We start from the raw sequence: 19,953 nt of genomic DNA on the forward strand, positions 1-19,953 counted from the left end.
GTGGCTGTAAGGCAATGAATTTACATTCTTTAAAAAGAGCATTATCTTTTCCATTAGTATTCAGGCCTTGACTGTATATGTAACCAAAGTCAGACATGGACAGAACACCATTGTAACTTACGCTGATTTATTTGGCCTGTGTGCACTTGGGAAGAATTTGCATCTACTCTGGTCACTAGTGCTAGGTTTTGATACCACATGTAGACAGCCATGTTCCTTTTTTGACTTTTATTGTTCTAAACCAGACACGGGCACAGGGGATGGAGATTGGGTGTGGTGGTTTTGGGAAAAAATAAAGTGGGAGCAAGTGAAATTATAACTAAATTCTAACTGGAGACATAAGATGAACACCTCCTCCTTTTGAAACTTGGGAGACAGGACTCAGCCTCTTTCACCAGTGAAAATGTTTGTCTTGTACCTTCCACTGCACTTATTTGTTACAGGATTTGCATTTCCCCTTACTTTGCAAAAGTAAAAATGGTAAAATGAGCAGCCTTGTCATAGATTAGCCTGGGATTCAGATTCTCACATGTCTTATGGGGAGTCTTTAATGCTTTGAAGATGAAGGAAAATTCTGTTTTGCAGAGCATAGGAAACAGTGCCTTTCTGCCTCCAGATTTGACTGTTCAGACATCTCCACAGAAATTCATCTTTGTGAGAAGTATCTTCAGAGCTTAAGCCCAGGATAAATACTATCCCAGATTTTTTAGGAATGCTAGGCAAAAGTAGCTGATTTCAGTAAGCACCACTGACATGCTTTCTCTATACTGGTTTTGACAGCCTGACAGTCTTTATTAGGTGTTAAAAGTGTACTGGCCTATGATTTTTCAAAGTTGCATTAAAATTTTAAGTGTTCTGTCCACTCTAGAGTTATCCTCCTCACATCCTTCTACTCCCTACCCTGAAAAAGGAAGAGATCCAAGTACTTAAAATGACTGATACTTTATTGTAAGTGAAGAGTAGCAATGTCAGTTCAGTACAAGTTTGTAGTGCAAACAAAAGGCATCCTTGGAAAAACAGTAAGTTTTGTAAATTTAATCTCAGTTGTCATTCCAACAGTTCATTGTTTAAAGAAAAAGCCCAGCAAAAACCAGCTAACATAACTAGTGTTCCTTAGAGTTTATCAAACTGCATATAAAATATACAAAAATACTTCTGCGAATGCATAAATACACTGTTATTACAGTCAGATTTATGAGTTTAACTTTTAACACATCAACTGTTATTCTTGGTGGGAACTAGACAAATAAAGCTTTTTAAACCAGCTGCCCTCTAGCAGAATGCTCAGTAATTAGTGGAGACAGTCCTTACACTGACTTCCTAAATAAAGGAACTCAAAACAAATTAGATACTCTTACTAATTTTGAACCATTTAACCACTACTGTTTTTCACACAGTTATTGCACATAATCTAAGCTAGCCTTCAAGCTATGCTGGAGAGATAAATACGCAATTGTTAAAATAGAACTTTATTTCCTGTTTTACAAGAAAAACAAAACGGGAACCTTACTTAAGAAGTTTTACTTCATACTGTGTCAGAGTCTTGAGCTTCCCAGGAGTTGAATCCGGCATTAAACATAACTAGTTTTCTCAGCTCCTGGCTGGAGAAAAACCAGGACTGAGAATGGGAAGTTAGCAGAGTTGAGGTGATGGGTGTGGAACATGGAGGAAAGGATGATAATTATTTTGACTGAAATGAGCAAGAATTTTAAGCTTAAGTAACTTGGTGAAATCCTGAGCCCAGAGTCAAGTATCTCTGCTGGAAGAAGGAGTTTCTTCTCTTGGTGTGCAGCAGCTTGAGAGAGTCTTCCAGGCTAAAGCAAGACGGGGGGGAGGGGGGGGGGTTGGCAGCCATGCTGCTTCTACTAGAACATGGTGCTGTACTGTTTATGGTTTGACTGTCAACATTGCAGTCCAGATCAACAACAAACACAGCATCCATCAGCTGTGCAGAAACTCTGCCTAGTGAAGCTTCATACAACAGAAATGGAAGGAAAATCAATATTTGGGGTGGGGGGGAGGAAGGGGGGAACAGAGGGGAGAAAAAGCAGCTCATGAAGAAAAAGCAAATCCCTGAGCCCTCCACCCACCTCAGGACCCATTTAAGTGTTTTGGTGCAAAGGTCAGCATTGTATTTTTTGGTAAAAAAGAAAACAGCCTCCAAAAGTGTTACTTTCCAGGCTGCCATGTTAATATAGGGAAGCTTCAGGCTGTTTAATACTCCAGCAATGCTGTGACTTAAGTATTTTAACCCACAGGTGAATTTTTTCATTACTGACTTGCTTAAATGCAAGTTAAACAGTCTGTAGCGTAACCAGAGTTGTGTTTTTTTCACTCCCCACAAAGAAGAGGGGAAAAAAAAGTTGAAAGCACCTGGAGGCATTCAGCCCTTTCAGTACTCACCTAGATAAAACAAGGCTATGTAACAGGGACGGTAAACTGTGCAGGATGTAAAGTTTCAAGTTAGTTACTTACTCGTGGTGTTTTTCCCATCTAGTGGCTCATAAAAGCATTCTATGTTCCTTCCACCTGTGCTCTCTCATTAGGACACTGCTGTGCTTCTCACACAGCAGAAACAACCATCTCCCTTGGAAATGGTGTACAAGGGAGGGCCACAATTCCTGTCTTGACAATACTGACACCTGGTGTGAGTAATGCACAGGCTCACATCGGTAAGACAGTAAATAAAACCACGGACACAAATTGGGGGTATCTCCCCATCTGAAACAAAGGCTTTCTCTTGAAAGGGCACTCAATAGGTAACATTTACGAGAGGCTTTTTTGGTGGAGGTACAATATTCTCACAGGGGAAATAAACATTTAAATACAGACATGCTTATTCCAGTTATTTTTCAGCCCAGTAAAAGAATTTCTCCTGCCACTTCTGAGCATTAAGTATCTCTAGAAAACCCATCTTGGTGAGTGTTTGTGAGGGGCAAGAGATTAAGGACTTGCACATTCACATTTTTAGAGAGCAACTACCCATTGTGTGTCTCATTCATTTAATTTAATGTGGAAGTACACACAGAGACATACAATTTCCTGAATCTTTCTATCAGTCTTACTTGGTCAAAGTGGGTGTACTTAACAAAATTTTCATATCAATAATTTACATCTTTCGTGCCCCGCACTGCCAGATACAACCAATAAACTTCAAATACACTGGAAACCTGGGATTTTACTGGACAAATGAGGTATCCCTTGCCTGAATACAGTATCAAGTAAAAAATTAAAAGCAAACAGGGCATTAAATATAAAATATTAGTTTAAATAGTAACCCTAATAATAACTTAAGGTTTTACACACACTTAAGTCACTGCCTTCCAAAGGGTAGCACATGTCACTGCCAGGTGTTCCCACTGCAGATGCAGCTCCCAGGGTCAGTACGTCAGCTTGGATGCTCTGCTGTTGTAGCATGGCTGCTCCATCAGCGCAGCCGCAGTGTTCCGGAAAGGAGAGCTGTCACTTCTCGTTAGGACCAACTCCAGCTCTTGGAAGTCCTGGAGTCTGGCAACATCCTTGTCCTTGGAAGGAACAGAGAGAACAACATTATTACTCCTATTATTACTAGCTGGTTGTTATTTATAAAATAACTGTAATTCCAGGGACATCATCCCCAATAACAGCAATAAATAATTAAAAACTAAAAATTCCAGGGACATCATCCCCAATAATAGCAATAAAGAATTAAAAAAATAAATCCTACCAACATATACTCATTAGAAGTGTAGCAGGTTTGCTTGTTTGGTTTTTCTCCTCAAGCTTTTTCTTCTCCTTTAATTTCATTACAATTTGGCTGTATTTGTGCATGACACTTAACCAAGACTTGTGACCACTTTCATCTACAGACCTCTGAAATATACATTTTTGGAACAGAAGAGCACTTTCATTTGTTAACAGCATTATCTTTAAGTTGTTCATACGCCAATTTGTGGAGGTTTTTCCCCCTACTGTTCATTCTTTTTAGGCAAGCAGACAATGAAGTATTACTTGGCAATTACGTCCTTTTAAAGCACCCTAAATGTTTCTGATACATTTTTTAAAAGTCAAGCTGTAATAGTTCCATATGCTTTAGGAGCTAAAATACTCTGCCTATTTTGACAAGACTATTTTAAACAAGTTATGATGAAGGTTTAAGAAAGGTCCTTTGAATCTGTCAGTTTTTATTCAACAAAAGTGACATTTTGCCTATCTTTTTGAAAAAATACGTTCTCTGAGGTCTGCAAAGTGAAGAGTCAAGTTAATCTCTCCTTTCTATTCTTACCTTTCTTAGAAGTGTATTGGGTAGTTTTCTGATCTTCTCTACTTCCTCTGGATTAACACCCAGTTCACAGCAGCTCACTCTGAGCAGATCTTGATAGGTCAATTCTTGTCTGTCCAGTTCAATCTCAATGAAGTCATTGTCTCTCAGGTTCTGGACTCTGACCTTAAGTACAAGTTCTGACAGAGAAACAATTAAAAGGTTAACAATAGAAAAGGCAACAAACTCAAAACTAACATTTACAGTATTTACTATTATCTTCTGAATTCATGTTTTTTAATACAATCCCTATGATCAGAGAAATACTATGCAGTTAACAGAAGCTTACAGCAAAAATACACAGGAGAACCATGTTATCACTGTTGAAACTGATCCATTCAGTCACTAAGTTGAGTTGTTACCAAACTACCAGAGCTGCATTTGATGCAAATGTAGTGCAAAATTTACACATTCATGTTACATGGACTGATCTTTCCATTGTTTTGCAAAGTATTACCATGGTTAAAGTACAGCATAACAGACATTTTACATAACTGAGCAGAAGAAAGTTCAGAGCACTTTTGGCCACAGAATTCAACATCTCTGCCTCTATTCTACTAGAGTCTGAAGTGAAATGATTACTTAACTTCATTTTTCACCAAGTAACTGTAACAGAACTATGAGACACAGCACCTCTTTACCTTGCACATTATATGGGAATGTTCCAGTGAAGAAGAAGGGCTGCAAAGTGGGTGTGGGGCTGCTGGGGGAGGTGTGAGGTTGCAGAGGCAAGGCCTGGCTGGATACTCCTGGGGAGCAGAGCCCCAGGCTGGGGGTCGTGGCCAGGGGGCAGCCGGGGCCGTAGGGCACTCCTGGGCTGGCACACGGTGCGGCTGCAGAGACGGTGGGCATAGGGAGTGGCCTGGCTGCTGCATCCGGTGCTGGGAAAATCTCACCACTGCTGCATGACATGGGTATGCAGATCCTTTCAGCCTGAGTTGTTGATGGACAAGGGCTAGTTTCACTCTGGGAAGCAGAAGAGATGGAAGCACTTTCATTCTGGGATTCTGCCAAGCTGCCTGGAATGCTTTCTTCGGTGTAAATGTTAGGGAATGGGTTGGCCAAGTAGTTCGCAACAATGGATAAATTTAAATCCTTCACTCCTTGACATTCAGTTTGTTCCTCTATTGATGAAGTTCAAAAGTGAGGGGTAGGGGATGGAGAGAGAAAAAAATCCATCATGTTACTGGATAGATATTTCTCATTTTGAATATAGTTAGTTTTCCAATATCTTGAAACTATATCACATTCCAAGGTCATCAAAGAATGACACTAATGTTCCAGAAGCATGTAACACTTGGAGGCCAGTAGCTGTAAAGTGAAAGAAAAACCTATAAATGTCTTCAGTATATTCTGTTTTTTGTTATCAAAGTGGGGGGGGAAGTAACCTTTGAAAGACACATCATTTCTAGCAGCGTTGTTCCAGTGCTTTCAAATGAATTGGATGACCAGTACTCCTTTATTGAATCTAATTTTAAAATGTTCTTAATAGCACTGCTGTAAATAGTTTATTATGACCTAGGCCAGCAAATTTAACCCAGTATTTCTTCAAGGAAGTGACTACTTGCTGTAATACTCAAACAAACTCAACTCTTGGATAAAAGCACTACAGTAAGTGACATTCCTGCCTAAGGATTACAGAACATAAATAGTGATGTCAAAGCAGTTCAGAAAGATCTGCTAAATGATACCTCACTCCCAGAATAAAAACTAGGAGAAAAGGTAAGTGATATGTGTTTATTCCCCAGGAAACACATGAAAGCTTCACAGACAGAAAAATAAAACAACTATGAACAGAGTTCATCTATGTGTGCTTGACAGTTTCGATTTTAAAAACGGGTGAGTCGTTTGCCACAAACTAAGCCCACACCGCACCCAAAATAAAGCAAAAGCATCATGTAAGAACATGCCATTCCTTCAGGCTTAACTGTTGGAACCTGAGTCATGATTTAGCTGCAACCTTGTGAAGGATAACCCTGCCCTGTTGTTGTAAGAGCAGATCACTGCAAAGAGCAATTTAAGTTCAATTGCAGAAGACAGCACATTTCCAAAGGTAAAGCACTTTAGAATTTTAATCTGGAGCACAGTACCTGGATGCTGTTCAGGAGTGTCACACACATCTAACTGGGTTTGCTGTGCATATGAAAAGTGTAAGATGGCAGAATTACAGGGCAAAAATTAACCATACCAGCAAGTCACACTATAACAAGTAGCTCAGAAGGCATAACTTCCTGAGTGATAAAACTGTTTTGAGGGGATTTGTAGAATCTGATCATGGTCAGACCACAGCAAATTGTACAATTGTGAAACCCCTATTGGCAGCTTCCATGCCAGCTTTAGCTTAAAAACAGCAAACAGGAGTGCAGCAGCACACTTCCCAAAGCATACAGCTCTTCCACTTCTGAGTGACACAGCTCAGAACACAAGGCCTTCCCACCTGAAATCTCCACATCTATTTGCCCAAATATGAATTCCAGTTATAAATCAGAGCTATCTAATGAGATACAATGGTCCTAGCCAAGGTTTTGCCAATTACTGCTTCAGATAAAAGCACTAAAAACGTTTTAGTGTTTACACCCAGTATTCTAGATGACTTTTAAAATGGGAACGGTACCTCCCAAAATCTTGCGGATGTCTGGTTTCGACGTTAGCTGTGCTGCCAGCTCTCCCTTAGCAGTGAGGATCTGCTTGTCTGCGCCAGCCTCCAGCAGGCAGGACACCACTTGGGCATGGTTCCGCTTACAGGCCCAGTGCAGGCAGGTCCTGCAGGAAGGAAGCAGAAGCGTTGGGATTCATTAGCCTGGATCTTCCTCACCAGCCCTGTCCTACCTCATCCAAGTTATGCATAAAGTGATAACTGGGAATAAAGTTTCCTTCATTGCCGCACTTTCTAAAGTTCTGAATCTGTGAGTTACGCAGGGCAGGGCCCTCTTTTGCCTTGCAGAGTGACTCCCACTACTGTCCCACACAAGCAACTGGACGGGGACCTTGAGCAAACCTTGAGCAGTGACAGGTGAAAGGAGGGCGACGTGCTTTTATCGGGATCCTCTTTAGCAGTTAATCTCCGAGCCTCCCGAGATTAGCTTTTCTGTATTTACAAATGGGAAAACTAAGAAACACAACAGCTGCGTTCCCAAAGCAGCTCCCTCCCCCCGCGCCTGATGATGGGTTGGGGGGGGAGCCCCAAGCCCAAGAACCCCGAACACCACCACTGAGAAGGGCAGCGGGGGAAGAGCCGGGCCCCGCAGCGACACCGGCCTGCCCCTCGTCCCCCGCAGCGCCGGACCCCGCGCGACGCCGCCACCCCATACCAGCCATTGATCTCGTTGCGGGAGTCGATGTCCGCCCCCGCACCCAGCAGCCGCCGCACCTCCGCCACGTCCCCCAGGGCCGCCGCCTCTCGCAGCCGCTCTTCCAGCTCCCGCGCCTCCGCCGCTCCGCTCATGGCCGGGTCCGGCTGCGGCCCCTCCCCGCCGCTCTGGTACCCGTCGGGAGGGGCCAGGCGGCCTCAGCGCGGCGGAGCGGGGCCCTTCCGGCCCCGGGGCCACGTTCCGGCCCTCACGGCTGCCGCCATCTTAAGACCGGCGCGGGCGGCGAGCGCTGGGGCTGCCCCGGGCAGGGAACGGCCCTGTTCTGGAGTTCTGTGTCCGGTTCTGGGCTCCTCAGCACAGGAAAGAACGGGCCAGTTCTGGAGTTCTGTGTCCGGTTCTGGGTTCGTCAGCACAGGCCATCTTTGTGGCCTTCCCTGGACCCTCTCTTCGCTGGAGAGCGTCCAGCGAAGGCCAAAGAGATGATGAGGGGTCTGCAGCATCTCTCTGATGCACAGACATTGTGAGAGCTGGGCCTGTTTCAGTCTGGAGAAGACTGAAAAGGGGTCTCATCAATGCATTCAAATATATCCAAGGAGTGTCAGAGGATGCTGTCAGACTCTTTTCATTGGTGTCCAGCAATAGGACGAGGGGCAGTGACCATAAACTAACACACAGACTGTTTCACCTCAACACTAGGAAGAACTCCTTTACATTAAGGGTGATCGAGCTCTGGAACAGCTGCCCAGGGAGGCTGTGTAGTCTCCTTCTCTGGAGACATTCCAAACCCACCTGGACACATTCCTGTGTCACCTCCTCCAGATGAACCTGCCGTAGCCGGGTGTTGCACTGGATGATCTCCAGAGGTCCTTTCCAACCCCAATGATTCTGTGATTCTATGGACCCTCCCACCTCAGGCACTGAGATGGGGGCCTGGACAGGGTGAAAATCCAAGACTGGAGTGTTTCCTCTGATGGGTTCATCCTACCCTCACCTGACATCCTGAGCCATGTGTGGGGGCTTGAGGGGAGAGAGCGTTTAAGAAGAGGGGAAAAGCTGCAGATAAAAACTACCTGCAGGCAAAAGCACCTTATAGAATTATTTAGGTTGGAAAAGACCTCCAAGGTCTTTGAGTCCAACCCATCATCTATCACTGTGGCCTGTCACGGACATATTTTATGAAAAATCCTTTTGCTAGGATTTTTCTCCTGAGAAGCTGAGAGGCCTCAGGAACGAAATGTAAACAATAATTATCTGCTGCTGTGGAATGCAACAGGGCATCTTTGATTGGACTCATGTGGTTGTTTTTAATTAATGGCCAATCATAGTCCAGCTGTCTCGGACTCTCTGGTTAGTCACAAGATTTTATTATCATTCCTTTCTATTCCTTGCAAGCCTTCTGATGAAATCCTTTCTTCTATTCTTTTAGTATAGTTCTAATATATAATTTTCTTTTAATATAATATATATCATAAAATAATAAATCAGCCTTCTGAAACATGGAGTCAAGATCCTCATCTCTTCCCATGTTGGGGCTGCCTGCTAATTCAACAGTGGCCTTGCCCTTCTTGGGGTGTTTTTTAGCCAGCAGCCTGGCTCCTGCCTTCAAGCTGTGAGGCTGCCATGGGCTGGGAAAGGACCACAAGCATGGGTTCAAATCCACGGCTTTCCCCATACACTTCCAGCCCTGGCACCCGCAGTTCCCAGCCCTTCCCTCTCCAGTGTGTTGTTCACACTCTTAATTAAATCACTGTGGCATGTGTTGGGGAGCTCATTTAACTCCAGACTTTCTGTTTTGGCATCAGTTTCTGCCACCAAGGAGCAATTTTCACTAAGATTTTTTTTTCATTGCCTCTCTTTTATTGCTTACTTTTCTTATTAGTGACATTATTTTAACCTACCATTTAATTTAGGGCTTGGGCTGCTGTTGCTTTGCTCAGCTGTTCCTTCTTTGGTAGTTATGACCATTAGGTGAAGATGACACCTGCAGCATCACCATCCAAACAGTTCCTGAATATCTCTCCATATAAATGAAGCTTCAAAGCACAAATACTCATCTTCCTTTCAATCAGTCAGGAGAGACAGAGGCCCACAGGCCAAATGTTTCTCTAAGAGAGATGCAGCAAACTACCTGCAAACTACCCTCATGAAAGCAGGAGGGAGAAGTAAGCAGTGACATTTTTAACTACTGTGGCAAAGGTTACACGGTGGCTTAGTGGCAAGTTTTTCACACCAGATCACATGCTTTTGATCCCATGCAAGAGATTGAACAAAAATTTTGCCCAGCTGCTACCAAAAGACTCAACAAACTGTATGAAAAACACTGGATTTGGAGAACGGTTTGCAAACAAGATTTACCTGATGACAAATGCAAATTTAAACCTTAGAGACTAGAAGACCAGCCCTCAACTGGACACTGCTGTGACCTGAATATTTGCATTTTAACTCATTTGCTTTTTCAGTAAAGGCATCTTAAATGATCACTCGTTAACCCATGATCTCTTTTGTCATTTTTCAGTGTCTGTGCCATAAAGCTGTAAAACAAAGACAAGGCACACACAAGTGGAGACCTAGTGATACATTCTAGGAAGCACACTGTGAAAGCTTTAAATCCCAATTTTTTTTTACATCTGTAAAAATCCCATAGGATTAGTGGCAAAAGAGCTTTTTCCAAAATAATACAAGACAACTCTCAGATGAATGGGGAAAAGCTACTCAGGAGGTGAGTGCAGGGACAGGCCTAAAACAAGGAACACCATTCCTGTTCTGTTCTCCAATGCCACTGCCACTAGATGTCACAGTGATACAGCAAGAGGATCCTGGAGTGTGGCTTTGTGCTTCTTGCTGTAATTGTGAAATGCCTTTAAATTTGTCTTGGCACATCCATAGGGTCTCCATACAGCTTTGATCCTGCAAATTTCAAAGCTCTCTGTGGTGCAAAGGGACATTATGCAACATTTCCACACAAGTGCAGGTATACCCAGTGCAGGGAGCTGCTTTCTGGGGAGTTATGGGCTTTTTTCTTTTTCTTTTCTTTTTTTTCCCCCCTCTACTTGAGCTCCTCTCCCAAAGCCACACAGGGCTTTTAAGGACTCTAAGCCGGCGGGTGATGCACTGAGATGCTCTCTCTCACGCTCTCTTGGGGTGAGTATCCTACTCTGTTGCACCTGTGCCAAGCCTTGTTAAATGGAGCTTGGGTTCACCATTGCTTAGTTACACAATGTACTACTCCCTGGAGTCATGAGATCTCCTCCCTCAAGGAAGGCTGTGTGCAGGAGGATTAGCAGCGAGTTCACTTGACTCAAACCTCCCCACCACCACCACGAACCTCCTGCTCATGCCCTACACATGGAGCCTCAGACCCCCTTGTACTTGTGTGTCCCCTCTCCATTTATTGGCACTGGTGTCACACTTACCAGCTCCCAACAGAGCCAAGAACTTGTCCTTTTCCTGCTCCTTTCCCATATGATAGGTGGGTTTGTGCATGTACCTATGCAAGGCATACATGAACACACACCTCCCTGCCAAGAGCAGCAGGGCCTGCAGGATCTGCAGGTGTGGGGCAGGTGCCAGCTGCGTGCTGATCGTCACCTTTGGAAACTGCTGGGAATTGCGCATGATGCTCATGGCTGGAGCAGCCGCTTTGCCTCCCAAATGTTAAATGACCTTGGCCTTCAGTGGGAACACGCTGAGCTCTGAGCCTGTGCCTGGAGCCCAGATGCATGTTGTTTTCTTTTCTTTGTGATTTACAGGTGCTCAGTGCTCCCTGTTCACCAGCCTTGGGCACAGCCCTGAGCCCGTGGCTTTACCCAGCAGAGCCAGCACCTCGCTATCACAGTCTTGCAGTAACCACAGGGGAGGCTTGGGCCAGTCTTTGTTCCCACAGCAAGTTTTCCAGATTTTGTTGGGTTTGTGTTAATATATGTCTTTATGCAAGCTTCTAACTGTGCCTGATCCTCTGGATTAGTTATTTTCTGATTTTTTTGAGAAACCATGGTCTGTCTGTTTGCTATTTGCTCCTGGGTTTTTTAAGGCTTATGAAGTTTTTTATTCCCTTTGCATTTCAGCTTTCATTCCCCTCCTAACTCCATTCCTCCCCATTGAACCAGCTTCTCAGTCACTGAAAATTATGATTAAACATATTTTTAAAGGCTTAATTCCCAGTTACACAGTAATACTGACAGCTGTACAATCATATTTGAAACACTCGGTCCCCACCCCACCAAAATAACGTTTCTGGCAATTTAAACCAACACTGCCATTGTGGACACAACTGCAGTTGTGTGAGAAATATGATTTAGGTTCAGAAACTTTAGATATGATACTTAACGCACACACACATTTAAAGCTATTACCTGATTAAGGCTCAGGGAAATGGAAGGACTGGTGGAGAATAAAAATGGAATTAAAATTCAAGCCAAGTATTCACTTAGATTTAAGCTAATCTGTGCTGCTCACACTGGACCTTTCAATGAGTTTGAAGGAAGAGGAGACAATTTCAAAGGAAGAAGTCAAAGTCACATGGGAGAAGCAGTTTATGCTATACCAGTTTTTGTGCTCACCCCATGGAAGCCCCCTCTGACTGTCTGTAGGTGAATTAGGTTAAATTCAAACCCCCATGTTATCAAGTCTGAGCCTGTGTCACCCAACACTCACTTCATGTTGATGGGGGGAAACATGCAGCACAGAGGCAGATGCATCTCCTCCCAGGGCAAGGGTCTAAAATAGCACAGCCAAATCATCATCTGGAGAGGCCCCTTGTGTTCTACCCCCTGCCAAAGGATCCAAAGAGAATGAGCTTTGAAGCAAAACATTTCCAGCTGCCTACTGCCAGGCAAGATGAGCACCTGAGGCAGGGTGCATAGGGCTCTACTCAAGAATAGTTCCTCTATTTTTGATGAGATAGAAAAATCCTTCCAGTGAATTCCAGAATTGCAGGGAACACACCCATCATCTTTCTTTTGACCATAAATAACAGCTTTTTCACTAAATCACCTGGAAGGAATTGCTACACTGATAATGGTACAGAGGACTGGGATTCAGGACAGGTTTTAGCACCCTGGAGCGCCCCTGAATTTCACTGCAACCAGCCATCTCATGGATTTTCAGCACTGCTGAGCATCCTGCAGGGGTTCAAAGGGAGCTGAGTGTCTAAAGAGGGACATTTAAGCAGGTGTGAGCACACACTCATGCACACAGCTGCACACGCCTGCAGTGTGGAGTGAAATTTGACAGGAAGAGTTTGGAAAATGGTATTTTTATTTGGGGGAATGGTGATCTGCAAGGGAAAGATCTGCTCAGGCAGCCAAATGCCTTTAGAAATCAGGCATGGTGTGTGGCTGATTTTTTTTCCCAGTTGTTCATTTAATCTTATTTCTATTTGTAGAACAAATAAATAATTTCTGAAGAAACAAATCAGGGACCTGGAACCTGAGGGGCATGGTACATCAGCTCAGGGACTTGTGGTTAAGTCCAATAGCTTTTGATAACAAGAGGAAATTGTTCAGTGGACTAGTACCTAAAGCCAGTTTGGCTTCCAGTAATGACAAGCCTGAGCTGCAGTGTTGTGGAGCCAAATTTCTCCCCCTGAGGATGGCTGTTGCTTGTGTTGGGGTTGTGGCAGTGTCCCCAGGTGTCAGCCCAATCCCAATCCTCTGAGCTCAGAGACATCCTAACCTGGAAAACTGTGCAGAAAAGGGACTGCCTTTGCTTTTTCTCCAAATTTTTGGCTGCATTCCTCTCTGCCCATGTCTGCAGTACCTCCCTTTGCTCTACTAATTCATGAAACACGTTCATCCTGGGGATAAGGGGCAAATATAACTAGTTGCCTGAATCCTGCATAGAGGCATATCCTGTCTAGGCATTTGGAGTCAAAAGGCTTCTGTGAATCTTGTCCCACTTCATCTCTCCTTCAGGATCTGACTCCTGTGGAAAGTTCACAAGATCACAGAGATGTTTCACTTGCATGCCTGAGGAAAAAAAAAAAAAATTGTTCTGCTAACCAAGAGCTCCAGAGCTCTTTTCTTTAGAAAAAGCTGGCCTCATGCAGAAGATCAGATGAAGGTGTTTGGATTCTCCTTAGGATGTGTTTTGGCCGTCAAGGAGAAAGACCCCAGTGCAAATCATAACTGGTTACCCCAAGGGGCTGTGCCCTGTGCCTCCCTCATGAGCACAAGACACAGCCAGTCAGTTTGGAACTCTCTGTTGACTTGGCCAGGCTTTCAACCAGGCACTATACAATTCGTGAGAGTAATTAGCAACGCTGTAACTAAAGAGGTCTCCATGGAGATTGACAGCATCACCTCCCAGCTGGTACATTCTCTGCCTCCTATTCTAAATTTGTTCTCGCTGTTTCCCTGGCTCTAATTCATAAGGTTAGTAAAATCTTCCAACATTTGTGACACATTACAGCAGTGGAAAGAGGGATAAAGGTGGCTGGGAGGGGGCTCAGAAAGAAAGAACCTGGTTGGTGCCTCAAGGAAAGCAGCAGAAACTGTTCAGACATATATAGCCAGAGTTCTGAGAATGGGATTAGGCAGAACAGCACCTCTGCCTGCCTGTCACTTGCAAATTCTTGCTAATACTTTAGCAGCTTATTGAAGGTCAGCACCAAACACCCAAACAGACTAATCTGTATTATAGACACATAATCAAAGTCACAAGGTTTTACATAATATATATCGGTGACACAAGAAGTGTTTGTTTGAATAATTTTGTCATCAGGATTAGTGGCCATGAAAGCCTCTACTGTGCACTAACCTGGTTTTTATGGCCATGGGTACACTGGATTCCTCGGAAAAATCAAAAAGGAGCTGAGAAAGCTGAAAATATTGTCCTGAAACAATTACACTATTGGGCTTCTGACCATGGCAAAGTTTAAAAAACAAAGTGTGTGTGTGTGTGTGTCTGTGTATGAATTAGAAGGGGCTGTGCTTGAACTTCAGTTTAAGAGATGTGAGCAAATGGCTAGAGATACAATTTTTGCATTCACCATTTTTCCCCCATGTTTTTTCAGTTGCAGCAAATCACATCTCATACTCACATATGGCTCTAAGGGAGTGGCAAGAAGTTGGGGTTTCAAAGTTAAATTGATGTCACTTGACCCACTTGAGACCTTTTTAGTTCCCTTCAGGGAGGTGGAAGCTATACTGCATAGAGCAACTGCTCTGGGCTCACAAAAGTCAGTGGTAAAGACAGGAAAAGTTCCTGTGGAGATAACAATTCCAAACTGACAAATCTGATTGACTTCAAAAGAAAATTAGTTAATGGAAATATTTGGAAATGTTTAGAAAAGTTAGATTTTCCACTCTCATAGAGCTTTTTAAGTATGATGTTACACAAACACAAGAGAAAATGTGAAAAATTATGAAAGAAAAAACACCCCTTCCCAGAAAAAAAAAAAAAAAAAGAGAAAAAGGAGAAAAAATAATTCAAGACCATTTTCTCTGGGCTGGGAAGAGACAGAACCACAGCTCATGCTACATTGTAAAGATTTTCCAGGCATTTTGACCAGCTTGTTCTCCTGGCTGATGCACAGCAAAGCCAAAGGTCTTGTGAGGGTACCCCACATTCTGCTGCCCCAGTGCAGGAGTTGGCCCCACCAAACTGAAGTACTTCCATGGGAATCCCATTGCCCTGAACTCCCCCACAGTCAGTGAGGAGAGAGCAAGAGTGATGCCAGACAGACATCTGCAGAAGTGGAATCAAAACTTGGGAGGACTGAATCAGCCTCTAAATTTGCCACAGTTCACATGCTGCTACTATGTGAACCCAGGGCTAAAAGCACTCCAGCGCTGGCTTTTCCAGGGCTCCTGAAAGCTCCTTTGTGGAAGCAGAGCTGACTGAACTGCCATTCAGGTCAAGAAAAATCAAGCACTGGATGTGATTTCCAAGAGTACTTGGCTGTAACCTCACCCTGTTCCCCTTTGAAGTCAGCAGAATATTTACATCGACTTCAATTGGAGAAAAATCAGGCCATTACAGAGCATGTGAAACACTCACCACGAATGATGCTCTGGTTCTTTTTTACCCCCCAGCTCAAAGACCGTCTGCTGTGTCTGTCATTAAACATAATCCCAGCAATTGTTGATACAGAGCACTGAGCCTAACGTGCTGGCCCTAAAGGCACAGGGAAGTTGTAAAGATTAAACCACGTGAATCTGTTAAACCTAGGATCACTCTGCCAGCGACCATTGTGTCAGACACGACCCATTATCTCCAAAATTGCCATAGAAAGAAAGTACTGCATCTCAGCAGGCCCTGTTATGCTGTGGGCTGCAGGTGGACTCTGAAAAAAATAAAAGATCAAAATAAGAATGTATGTTGAATTAGCTATAATCAGAGAGAGCAATGGTGAAAAAAGCTATTAAATACAGACAAGCATCCCATTGTCAGGGCAGGAAGTATGAGCTAGCTGCTCAAAAGATCAATGGAAGTGGGTCATCACTGGTTTGCAGACATCACTCACACCTCCAGCCTATTGTTCAGATGTGCTGTTGAATAAATGCCAGGAGAAGAGCACCTTTAAAAACCAGACCTGCACTCTGGCACCTTTGGACACTTCCAATAAGGGCATCAGTAGCCCCAGAGAGCTGCTCTGTCTCCTTCTGTTTGCCACTGTCTGGGTCCAACCGATGCAGACTGTGTGGCACATAGGGCAAACTAAAACAAAATAGTTCACCTCTTGGAAAGACTCTTAATGTGCCCAGCTTAGAAGGCAGGGACTGCTCCTGGCAGAGGTCACCCTCTGGGCATGGGCAGAGCATGTGCTGTGTAACAGCCAGGACTGCTAATGGCCAGCAAAGCCAAATCAGGGCAATAACTCTTCAGTTAAAAAAGAATTTTGTCCTAATTTAGATTTAAATTCCAAGAAGACAGAATTGTTGCTAAAGGGATTTCATGGTATCTGCAGGAATGGAAATAGTTCCATTTTGTGAAAATTAGCTTGTTTATAGTGAAGTTTTGGATACCAAACCCACAGAGGAGCTCTGGAACTTCCACATTGTCTGTAGAAGCCAACACTCACTGCCTGATGAAAAGCCCAGTCACTCCTCTGCATCTCCTGGAGAGGCTCCCAGCCAGAAGGAGGGTTCCAAACTTCCACAGATTCAGGGATTTGGTAAAGTCTCAAAATGGAACACAAAATCATGCAAATCTGCAGCAGTTTAATCCCACCTCACAAACTCTCTTCCACTTAAAGGTTCATAATCTTTCTAAAAAAAGATGACAAAGAGATGGTTCCTTCATGCTGAAGTCTCAGGGAATTAAGGCTTGGGGTTAAATTAAATTAGTACAGCACGTTAAAATTTTACTGTTTATATAAATTGAATCACATCACAAACAAAAGCAATATGACTTTTATATACTGAACCTGCATTTTGAAAAGGAAATGGTGCTCATGAGGCTGGCAGCAGGGTCTTGGGACTCCAAGCTTTTGTGGCTGTTGCTGTGTGATATTCAGCAAGTGATTTCCTCCCAGCTTTAAATTCCTAAATGTAACTATAAGGGAGGTTAAATTAGGGTCATTTGTAGACTGAAGTGAATCTGTGCAATGAGTTCAGCTATTTCAGCTATATTCACTAGTTCTACATGGGGAACTAAATTAACTTAGGTTCCTGGAGAAACACTGCTGGGTCTGGTGAAAGATGTGCTGAACATTCAGCCTGAGCAGGTGCCAGGCCTGCACCTCACTTTTATTCTGAGCTTTGCTTCAAATCGAGCTGGAACCAAGCAGAACAACTGAAAGCCATGAAGAACAAAAACAAATATACCAGTTCAATCCCAAGGATTTTATGCTATGGCCCACACAGCCACAAAGCAGTGCTGCAAGCCATGGGAACATCTACATTTGCACACCACGGGTTTGGTGCCAGTTCCCTAAAGTGCTGCTATTCAAGCTTGCCATAAAACTTACTATGAACTCCTAAAACCTGTAACAAAACCAGGTGCTCAGGCCTCCGTGCTGCAGCCGTGTGTCCATGGTGTCTGTATTTGCCAAGCTCAGCAGGTGACAGGGCCTGGTCCAGCCTGTACATCAGGAAGCTGAGAGGGCGTAATACAGAAAGTGCTGGCCCTGCCCTGGTAGCACTGTGACTGTGATTTCTATTGCTTGGTATTCCAGGTTGCATTACAGACCTCAGATTTCCCTAACTCAAAGCTTAATTGATGGAGCAGGTCTCTCTCAGCATTGACAGTGACAGACAACAGAGCTGGAAGGAACTTTAGGAAGTGATTTAGATCATCCTGCTCTAAGGCAGGATGAACCCATGCCCAACATTTCATCTTTGCAATCTTGACAATCCAAAGATACCAACATGACCTCTCCAAATTATCTATGGGATATCTTGGGCTTTGTTTCTGAAACAGAGACAGAAAGAGATTGCCTGGTGAAAGACTAGCTTCTGAGCTCAGCTTTTCCCCTTATCTCTCTGATAACTGATATCTCATTGATTATCTTCCTTTGTATCCTTGGTGCCTCTTGCTGTGCTGTTTCAGACAGAATAAACCAAACAATAATGAACCATCATCAAACTGGCAATTGCTTCCTGCCCAGCTTACGTTAGCAGAGAAAGAGAAAGCAAATGATGATTAGTCTTATTCTGCACTCAAAGATAAAACCCCTGAGCAGAAGCCATCTGCTGAGGCATAAAATAATAATTCTGGCACTAGCCCTGTCTGAGTGCAGTGCCATCAGCTCTTCCCAAAACACAATGCAACACAGGCCTAATGCTCAGTTCTAGCAGGTGGCCCATAACCCTGTAATAAACTCCCTGACATTATTGATTTCCCCCTGCCAAACTGAGCCCTTTTGTCTAACCACATTAACTCCTGCTTACCGAGCAGCTGCACATGAGGCAGTGTGTACATCAACAGCAGCTCCTTTCAGTGAGCAATCACCATACCAAATATGCCCACTGAGCTTTCCCTGCTCTCTGGGATCTACTCAGATATGTTATTTTAGAAGTCAAAACCAGCACTTGTAAGTTCTGGATGCTTACAGGGAGATTTCTATCTTAACTTGGGGAAAACTGAAATATGCCTCTGCTGCTAATTATGCATATGAAGAGAGCCGAAATAGGACCCAGACAGGCTGTTCCCATTGTACACCTTCAGCCCAAATCTGCCTGGCATGTGTGCATGTGCTCCCAAAGCATGTGGCCAGCACAGCAGCCTTTGCCTGCACTTTGATGTTCAGAGGTGCATCTCATGCTGCCAAAAATCCTCCTTGTTCAGCCAACCATCCAGCCAGCAGGAGATGTGTGGTCTTCTGAGGGCTGTGATAAGCATCCAAGATGGGATCCCTGGCCATCCACTTAGCAGGTCCTGCCTAGGTTCAGGATATTACTCAAAGGGGAAGGTTTGACTCTTTGCAGTCCAAAGCAAGATAAAGCTGAAGTCCCAAGGCATTATCTCTATTTCTCTGTGGAAGCAATGTTTCTGCTTGAGACAAGCAGTTGGCAGCTGCACACCAAAAGGGATCTGGCAGTGACGTTCCCTTTTAAATGTCTGGCTATCAGCTTTAAGTGCAATAAGCTTTACATACAGCCTGGAACATTGTTACTGTCTAAATGAAACAGGTTTTTTTTAGAGTACAGGCATATAGCTGTGCATGGACAAGGAGCCACCTACAGAAGGTGCATGCTGAAGAGCATGTCCTTGGAGCAACCTGCATGACCAGGGTCCCTGTGGGCAAGGCATATTTGGGTGTTCCATTTGGAGGAAGGGGCTCATTGATGCTGTGGACAGTGAGTGCAGGGAGTTGGCACCAGACCCTGCTGTCACCAGCTGTCCTGTGAGATGAGGAGGAAGGCAGCCTCAAGGACCAGACAGAGTCCTTTCTTTAGGCTACTCTCAGAGGCAGAGCAGGTCCAGCATCCAACCTTCACCTCTGGCCTTAATCTGCAGCATGTGCTGGGGACATCCATGGCACCACCACTCCAGCCAGGAGCCCCTGGGTAGGCAGCAAAGTGCCACCAACACTGATGAGTCACAGCCTGTCTGGAGAGGGGGTAGCTCGTGTTTGTGTTGGCAAACCTAGCTGTCAATGGCAGTGGGCCCAGGGAGCACGAGAGGCAGGGGCTGGAAGGGCCCCTGTGATGAGGAAGACATCAATAGGAGTTGGAGTTTTAACATCGCAGGGAGACAGTTCCTGCCAAGAGCCTTCCACAATAAAACCAGCAAATTAATCCACCCTCCACTGAGTAACTCCAGATGAGGACTGCTGGCCTAGTAAATCTGATCAACAGTTTGCTACTCCTTTGGTGTGGCTTAAGGAAAAATACCCAAATAAAATTATACTTTTCTGTGTACCAGAGAATCCTGTTTCCATCCTCAATTAAAAGGTAT

At 44.1% G+C, this 19,953-nt stretch overlaps 1 protein-coding gene across 2 annotated transcripts; it reads right to left on the reverse strand.

Annotated features, from left to right (window-relative positions):
• Window positions 1-926: 926 nt before the first annotated feature.
• LOC129128203 (putative ANKRD40 C-terminal-like protein) lies at window positions 927-7,907 on the reverse strand. Of its 2 annotated transcripts, XM_054645340.2 has the most exons (5): window positions 7,612-7,906; window positions 6,915-7,063; window positions 4,942-5,424; window positions 4,265-4,440; window positions 927-3,524 (listed from the first exon to the last, which is right to left on the reverse strand). In XM_054645340.2, exons 1-5 carry the CDS (start codon window positions 7,743-7,745, stop codon window positions 3,381-3,383), a joined length of 1,086 nt encoding a protein of 361 aa, XP_054501315.1. In that variant the 5' UTR covers window positions 7,746-7,906; the 3' UTR covers window positions 927-3,380. The 2 variants fall into 2 exon arrangements, with proteins under 2 accessions (XP_054501315.1, XP_054501317.1); XM_054645342.2 differs by lacking the exon at window positions 4,942-5,424 and having other exon boundaries at window positions 7,612-7,907.
• Between the last annotated feature and the right edge of the window lie 12,046 nt (window positions 7,908-19,953).

This window comes from Agelaius phoeniceus, chromosome 19 (genome assembly GCF_051311805.1).
Source record: "Agelaius phoeniceus isolate bAgePho1 chromosome 19, bAgePho1.hap1, whole genome shotgun sequence".
In the NCBI taxonomy this organism is placed as follows: Eukaryota; Metazoa; Chordata; class Aves; order Passeriformes; family Icteridae; genus Agelaius; species Agelaius phoeniceus.